Genomic DNA, 9,477 nt, shown 5'->3' on the forward strand with positions numbered 1-9,477 from the left:
CAGTGAATGTTCACATGATCTGACCTAGAGATAGTTTTCCTCTGCAGTGTTTGCTCTGAGAACCTGTTTCCTCTCTCGTCTACCTGTTCCCACCTGACAGGTCTCCTACCGGACCGGGGGAGACGGGGCTATGGGTTTAGGGGTGAGGGGGAGAGGTGTACATGCTCCCGGTGGGATCCCTCAAGCAGAATAATCATATTTAGCAGACTAGCGAGGGTTTTCACTTCGCGTGGAACATGCCTGCACACGCCCGCGTTCTGCACTCTCACCACGCCTTGAGTCAAAAAACACGAGCTGCCATCAAACCCTGTAGCAGTTATTAATAATCCACCATCTACGCGTAATATAATCACACAGGCTGAATGAGTGTATCATTTGAAGACATTGTAATTTATTGGGATACTATGCATTCATCATGTATACAATTTATAAATGTTTAATGCAAGATTGAATCATGGATATATGAAGTGAAATAATGATCAGAATTGGGTAGGGCTACCCTCCTGTCTACAGAGCCCATTTCTGTCATACATTAAGTTCACCAGTAATTCACTACATGCCTCACGCCATATCATACAAACACTAATCATTCAAATGAAAGTTGGTCACACAGTCTTTTAATCCTAAGAAAGAAGAACGGTAAAACAGAGTTGTTGCTCAGCTCTTTCTCTTGAGGTATGCAGACCCACCTAACCACCTCCCACGAGCTCCACCGAGAGCAAGCACGCACATGCGACGGAACAGCGAGGCTCGCGCAGTGAGGAGAAACAGGCAACAATGTGTCTATAGTGTAGTCTAGACCTAGTGACGTACTCTGTGTAGCCCACCTTTCACACTGCAGTGCCCAGGAGGCAACTGAGACGGACAACGATGGGTTTTTACCAGGACAACTGAGACTGACAACTATGGGTTTTTACCAGGATAACTGAGACTGACAACTATGGGTTTTTATTACCAGGACAACTGAGACTGACAACTATGGGTTTTTACCAGGACAACTGAGACGGACAACTATGGGTTTTTATTACCAGGACAACTGAGACTGACAACTATGGGTTTTTATTACCAGGACAACTAAGACTGACAACTATGGGTTTTTATTACCAGGACAACTGAGACTGACAACTATGGGTTTTTATTACCAGGACAACTAAGACTGACAACTATGTTTTTTTTTACCAGGACAACTAAGACTGACAACTATGGGTTTTTATTACCAGGACAACTGAGACTGACAACTATGGGTTTTTATTACCAGGACAACTGAGACGGATAACTATGGGTTTTTATTACTAGGACAACTAAGACTGACAACTATGGGTTTTTTACCAGGACAACTGAGACTGACAACTGTGGATTTTTAGACTGACAAATAGCCAATCATGGAATAGGTCATTCCACACTCAAAATGCCCTAAAACTGACTTCAGCGATGTAAACAGCGAGGTGAGAGATTATCCTTATTGGACATCGGTGCAGACTGCAGACCAAATATAATATTGTTACGACATAGCCTATAGCTTAATAACCACAAGGATACTGCCGGCTGGATGAGTGGAGTGGTCACTGGTCGGGTTAACATTTAAACAAGACAGGGCATTGAGCTGTGACCCTGCCGACAAAAACACAGAGATCACAGAAACAGGGGCAGAGACAGCGAAAATGACAGAGAATGACAGCGTTTGTGATAATGACAGGAACAAGGAAACTAGGAAAGTAATAGGTTTGGGGTGGTTTGAGGAGAGATGGGGAAAATGTTTTGGGAAGAGACGAGGGAGGTAAAAGGAGAGAGTAGGTAAAGGGATGGGATGTGGAGGCAAGGCAGAGGTTGTGGGCAGAGAGGGGAAGATGCAGAGGTTAGAGAGAAACATAGAGAGAGTTGGAGTCCACAAACTTCACTTACAGCCAGTTACTGGCGTTGGCCGAGAGCAGCGCGAGGAAGAGCATCAGCAGGGACCGTAAAACATATTCCGCGGTCATCTCGAGCGCTACCGGGGGAGAAAGAGCCCAGAGAGAGTTAAAATAATCCACACAAGGTATGGCGGTGATCTCTGCGGGGGGAGGGATGAGAGGTGGCAGCGATGGTCTCGTAAAGGACCGGAGATACGTGGGATCCCGTTAAAGACAGTTAATCCATTGTCACACATCCACAGAGATCCACCGGAGAGGCGCGAGACTCACAGCTGAATCGCCCGGTCCGTTCGTCTCCCGCTCTCTCTCCACACAGAGAGGAAAAGAAGGGAGGAGAGGGAAAAGAGAGGATGCTAAAAATACGGTAAAACTCTCTTCTCTGTGGCACGGCGCCAAACTCGGGCAGGCTGGGACTGAATTGGACCCTTCTTATTTCACGTGTTTACTCTCGTTCCTGTTTTCTTGGTAACACTACAGGGCGCGCGAGGAAAGGCCAGTAAAAAGCTACAGATTTATTCGCCAGTTGGAGTTTTAATCCCTCAGGTGCTCCTCGAGACACTCTTTGATTACGGTGCTGTGGTCCATTCCAAAGGATGGGCTTTCGTTCTCTCCACGTTGTCACACACACATTCACTTGGAAACACACTCTTCACACACTCTTTGTCACACACACTGTCTGTCTCTGTGCGTCAGTTCTGTGGATGGCACTCTGCGAGGGGAGAGAGGGTGAAAGCTGACTTTAGTGGAGGGGCGGCGCGAGGCTAAAGGGAGGTATGGGAGTGAGTTTGAAGATGAAGGCGGGTTTAGTGCGTTATGAAGGTATTGTGTGTGTGTGTGTGTGTGTGTGTGTGTGTGCGCGCGCGCTCCGTTTTAAAGCTCTCCTGGGAGGATGCAATAGCACGCAGCCATTTACCACGCACCATGGCTGGATGGACGTCGAATACTGACTTGCATCACGGGTGACCTGGCTGCGCACACACACACACACACACACACACACACACACACACACACACACACACACACACACACACACACACACACACACACACACACACACACACACACACACACACACACACACGTTGGCAGAGTCTTGATCCCCCTGTCCCACTCAACCAAATATTCTGTGGTCAGAAGGTTATTTTAAGCCTCACTGAAAACCAGTGCATTTTAGACTGGGGCATGAATGGTGACAAGGGTACAAGTAGTAGCCTAGGCAACAAATGTATAATAATAATAATAGGAAATTGTTTAATAGGCATAATGATGTAGGCTAACCCATGCTCATCACAACAATGTCCTGAACCCTATCTGGAATGATTGTGGATGAGAAATGCCAGTCTTGTTCACACAAATTATCACACCAGAAACTTCCATGTCAAAAATGGCATATTCATTTGCAGACTTCTTAATAAAGAACTACAGTTCAGTCATTTCACCGCCCGGCAGCCTACATCAGAGCTGGGAGTTCTAATCTCATTCTGTCTGTGTGTGTGTGTGTGTGTGTGTGATCTAATCTCATTTCACTTATTGGGTTTTAGGGAGCTAAGAATACACCCCACCAGCCACGGCGCGCACACACACACACACACACACACACACACACACACACACACACACACACACACACACACACACACACACACACACACACACACACACACACACACACACACACACACACACACACACACACACACACCACAAAGAGATGTGCAGCCACTTGGGTGTGAGAAGGTGGACAAAACCTTTCCGTAACTGAGTCAGACTGAAAGATCCTAACTGAGCTTCTGAAGGACAGGTTGAGTACCAGCATCAGTGAGATGTTCTGGACATGTTTACAGAACCAATACCTGCTTTTATTCCACAGGAACTCACTGCCACCACATATAATATAGCCCAAATAATGACTTGACAGATGTTATAAACAGTCATAACAGCTAATGACAAGTGAATGAACTCAGTGATGATACCGACCATGATGCATTATGCTCACCAGGGTCAGTCTGAAGATGAGGTCCTAGAATGGCCAACAGAGGGGGACAGTGAGTAATGTTGGTAGGTGTGTGAAAATCAGGATCAGAACAGTGGACTGAAGCACACACACGCACGCACGCACGCACGCAAACACACGCACGCAATCACACACACACACACACACACACACACACACACACACACACACACACACACACACACACACACACACACACACACACACACACACACACACACACACACACACACACACTCAGCTGCCCAGAGTTCTATTGGGCTGATCTGATTTACTGGTCTTTGGCCGTGGGACAATCCCACAGGAACAATAGACGTGATTGGTTGTCCTGCAGACGCCAAGGACGAGGTTGTGAAAGTGTGTGTGTCCTTTATCCCCCTTCTAGTCAACCAGATCCAAAACGTACAACTATCCTCTATGGTACATTCTTATTGCCATTCCTACAAGGACATAACTGTCTTGGAACTTTGGTACCAACATGGCTTTCATGAAAACTGGGTTACTCTACCCATGACAACTCTCCGGTGTGTCCCTGGGGTGTTTCCAGCCAGCCTCATTACCTATAAATTACCTCCCGTAATGTCCCGTGTGTGTGTGTGTGTGTGTGTGTGTGTGTGTGTGTGTGTGTGTGTGTGTGTGTGTGTGTGTCTGTGTGTGTGTGTGTGTGTGTGTGTGTGTGTGTGTGTGTGTGTGTCTGTGTACATGTGTAAGTATGTTGTAAGTGGCTGCCAGTCCCCTGCTGTGTGTTTAAGTAAAATTAGGGCAGGCATGCGCTGCCTGTGAAAGAAACCAGTATCCCTCTATGGACCCCAGAGATCTGGGCTCACTACACAAAGCATGCAGCCAGCCCACACACTACATGCAGCCAGCCCACACACTACACCCAGCATGCAGCCAGCCCACACACTACACCCAGCATGCAGCCACCCCACACACTACACCCAGCATGCAGCCACCCCACACACTACACCCAGCATACAGCCACCCCACACACTACACCCAGCATACAGCCAGCCTGCACCCAGCATGCAGCCAGCCCACACACTACACCCAGCATGTAGCCAGCCCACACACTACACCCAGCATGCAGCCAGCCCACACACTACACCCAGCATGCAGCCAGCCCACACACTACACCCAGCATGCAGCCAGCCCACACACTACACCCAGCATGCAGCCAGCCCACACACTACACCCAGCATGCAGCCAGCCCACACACTACACCCAGTATGCAGCCAGCCCACACACTACACCCAGCATGCAGCCAGCCCACACACTACACAAAGCATGCAGCCAGCCCACACACTACATGCAGCCAGCCCACACACTACACCCAGCATGCAGCCAGCCCACACACTACACCCAGCATACAGCCAGCCCACACACTACACCCAACATGCAGCCAGCCCACACACTACACCCAGCATGCAGCCAGCCCACACACTGCACCCAGCATGCAGCCAGCCCACACACTACACCCAGCATGTAGCCAGCCACCACACTACACCCAGCATGCAGCCAGCCCACACACTACACCCAGCATGCAGCCAGCCCACACACTACACCCAGCATGCAGCCAGCCCACACACTACACCCAGCATGCAGCCAGCCCACACACTACACCCAGCATGCAGCCAGCCCACACACTACACCCAGCATACAGCCACCCCACACCCTACACCCAGCATGCAGCCAGCCCACACACTACACTCAGCATGCAGCCACCCCACACACTACACCCAGCATGCAGCCAGCCCACACACTACACCCAGCATGCAGCCAGCCCACACACTACACCCAGCATGCAGCCAGCCCACACACTACACCCAACATGCAGCCAGCCCACACACTACACCCAGCATGCAGCCAGCCCACACACTACACCCAGCATGCAGCCAGCCCACACACTACACCCAGCATGCAGCCAGCCCACACACTCACCTGTGTGCAGTATGTGTGTGTGAGAGAGATAAAGCTGTGTGAGAGGGGGTCCTGGGAGAAAGTCCTGAGTCAGGACAGCGTTCCACTAACAGCCTTGTCTCCATAGCAACATGAGCTGGCTCATCCGTCCGTCACAAAGGCATTCTGGGAGGACAGGTTTTATATAGCCTTAGCCAGCATGCTTGGCCCGTTACCCTGGAAACACCAATGTCACAGGACCCCTGTAACATTTACCCCTGGGCCTCTGACACACACACCCACTACAATACTCTGGACGTCCGGTGCCCTAAAACTTCCCCCCCCCCTCTCTCTCTCAGGACCACGAGGGAAAGTGTCTGTCTCTCATCTAAGATCACATCAGGTTAAGTGTGCATTCTCCCCACTCCTCCTCCTCCCTGCTCAAACACACACACACACACACACTTGCAAATATTGACCGTGTGGATGTTTCTCTTTCAGGGTAGTGTATGTGGTCAAACTGCGGTGCTCTAGTTGTTTAGGTGTCAGGTTGCAGTTACATGGTTCAGGTCTGGACACTATTTCTTGACATGACCTTGATGACCACATGACCATGACCTCAGCTGTAGAGGATATCTTCACATACTATATGAGCAGAATTCTCTCTCTCTCTCTCTCTCTCTCTCTCTCTCTCTCTCTCTCTCTCTCTCTCTCTCTCTCTCTCTCTCTCTCTCTCTCTCTCTCTCTCTCTCTCTCTCTCTGGAGTGCATGCTGGGAGTGAGTCGTGAAGCAGGAGTGATTGTGAGAGCGACTGGAATTATCTTCACTCTATTGGGTTTTGGTGTGTATATATTGGTGTGTATATATATATATATATATGTTGATTAGTTTAGTTGTTTTAAGGGTATCTTCTCTAAATATCACTAAGCACGTACAGGGGTGGTGGCATCGTTGAGGTTGGTTTTCGCGAGGGCACAACCACCGGGTGGGGCTGGTTGCAATGGCCACTCGCTGAAGTTTGGAGATTGAAAAACTTAGTCGGCGACATGGAGTAAAGATTCCTGCTGCGGCCGGGTGTTCAGTGGAAGAATGTAGCTTGGCAGTGGGTGCTATCATTGGGTATGATAGTATCAAATCAGCCTCAAGGATGAATAGCGCTGTAGTGATATTCTTAGATTCCATTGAAAAGGTGAATACGATAGTTGAGAGTGGTGTTGTGTTGCGGGAGACACAGACACCGGTATTTCCGCTTATGAATCCGGCAAAGAAAGTTATACTTTCTAACGTGCCACCATTTGTTAGAGATGAAGTGTTGGAGCGAGAGTTATCTCGTCATGGTCAAATTGTATCAACAATAAAGAAGGTTCTTTTTGGATGTAAATCTCCGTTGCTGAAACATGTCGTGTCTCATAGGAGACAAGTGCATATCATTTAAAAAAAGGACACTGATGAACTGAATTTAGCATTCAGTTTTAAGATTGATGGATTTGATTATGTCTTCTACGCTTCTACTGAATCAATGAAATGCTTTGGCTGTGGAAGAGAGGGGCATTTGGTGCGTAATTGTCCCGAGAATGAGCACGCAGAGCCCGGTAGCAGCTCTAGTGCTGGTGCAGCTAACGCACCACCGCGAAGGGATGAACATGCTAAGGGTGCAGGGGAAGGGAGAAGGTGGGCAGATGTGGTAGGAAAAGTAGGAGAGGAAGGCAGTGTGGATAAGGTGGCAATTGTGGTAGATCAGAACAAAGAGGGAGGGGAAACAGTCGGTGAGATTGCGATTGCCGTCGCTGAGGTGGTGCTGGAAAATGAAATTGGAGGTCAAGAGGAGATTGGAATAATGGAAAAGGAAGCAGCTGTTTTCAAAGTACCGAGGAGTAAGAGGAAGAATGAAAGGGGTGGGGAAGGGTCTAATTCCAAGAGGAAGGTAGAGATTGATAAATCACTTGAAGATAAACAGGTTGTAGAGATGGTGGAGTTTTCTTCTGGGGAGGATAGCGAGAGTGAGTCATCTGACGCGTCACAACAAAATAGTGAGATAAATGGGGTGGAAGGGAGGTATGGGATTGAGAAGGTACGTCAATTTCTGAAGTTGACAAAAGGGAAGAAATATATGCAGGATTACAATGTAACAGATTTTTTCCCTGAAAGCGAATTGTTTATTGATTCAGCAAAGTTTATGATGTCAAAAATAACAGGGGGAGGTTTGACAAGCCCTGAAATTGCTAGACTCAAGAAAGTGGTCGCGAGAGTGATAAGTGATGTAAATTCAAAAGAAAATGAAAGAGTTCAGTCGCAGTTTTACCTCTGTAAAGAGATGTGGTTTCTGGGTCTTCCTCTGTATTTTTTTATCACCCATGAGCAGTTTTAAGATTTCTTCTTTAAACGTAAATGGGGCAAGAGACATAAAAAAAAGCCATAGTGTATGAGAGGGAATACTCTAAACCCTGGGTCAACAGTCACCTTCTACTGCTGAGGGAACACTCTAAACCCTGGGTCAACAGTCACCTACTGCTGAGGGAACACTCTAAACCCTGGGTCAACAGTCACCTTCTACTGCTGAGGGAATACTCTAAACCCTGGGTCAACAGTCACCTTCTACTGCTGAGGGAATACTCTAAACCCTGGGTCAACAGTCACCTTCTACTGCTGAGGGAACACTCTAAACCCTGGGTCAACAGTCACCTTCTACTGCTGAGGGAACACTCTAAACCCTGGGTCAACAGTCACCTTCTACTGCTGAGGGAACACTCTAAACCCTGGGTCAACAGTCACCTTCTACTGCTGAGGGAACACTCTAAACCCTGGGTCAACAGTCACCTACTGCTGAGGGAATACTCTAAACCCTGGGTCAACAGTCACATTCTACTGCTGAGGGAATACTCTAAACCCTGGGTCAACAGTCACCTACTGCTGAGGGAATACTCTAAACCCTGGGTCAACAGTCACCTTCTACTGCTGAGGGAATACTCTAAACCCTGGGTCAACAGTCACCTACTGCTGAGGGAATACTCTAAACCCTGGGTCAACAGTCACCTACTGCTGAGGGAATACTCTAAACCCTGGGTCAACAGTCACCTTCTACTGCTGAGGGAACACTCTAAACCCTGGGTCAACAGTCACCTTCTACTGCTGAGGGGAACACTCTAAACCCTGGGTCAACAGTCACCTACTGCTGAGGGAATACTCTAAACCCTGGGTCAACAGTCACCTACTGCTGAGGGAACACTCTAAACCCTGGGTCAACAGTCACCTACTGCTGAGGGAACACTCTAAACCCTGGGTCAACAGTCACCTTCTACTGCTGAGGGAACACTCTAAACCCTGGGTCAACAGTCACCTACTGCTGAGGGAACACTCTAAACCCTGGGTCAACAGTCACCTTCTACTGCTGAGGGAATACTCTAAACCCTGGGTCAACAGTCACCTTCTACTGCTGAGGGAACACTCTAAACCCTGGGTCAACAGTCACCTTCTGGAAATGCTGGAGTCTTTGTTTAAAGCTGTAGGGGAGATTTTCAATAACACTGTTTTTATTTTGGGGTTTCAATATAGTAAGCAACAGAAAAGAAAATGTCAACTGTTAAATTTTTTGGGGGGACAAGCTAAGATGTCAATTTTTCTGAGTAGGAAATATAAGATAGAAACGGGATA

General features: G+C 48.2%; 1 protein-coding gene across 1 annotated transcript in view; it reads right to left on the minus strand.

Annotated features, from left to right (window-relative positions):
* Window positions 1-2,705, minus strand: part of LOC106565616 (protein Wnt-4a) — a 40,599-nt gene extending 37,894 nt beyond the window's left edge. Inside the window, exon 1 of the mRNA XM_014132920.2 lies at window positions 1,903-2,705. Within this exon, the coding sequence (XP_013988395.1) occupies window positions 1,903-1,979 (77 nt within the window). The 5' untranslated portion in view covers window positions 1,980-2,705. The remainder of the gene's footprint in view (window positions 1-1,902) is intronic.
* Window positions 2,706-9,477: the final 6,772 nt, after the last annotated feature.

Source organism: Salmo salar, chromosome ssa12 (assembly GCF_905237065.1).
Source record: "Salmo salar chromosome ssa12, Ssal_v3.1, whole genome shotgun sequence".
NCBI lineage: Eukaryota > Metazoa > Chordata > Actinopteri > Salmoniformes > Salmonidae > Salmo > Salmo salar.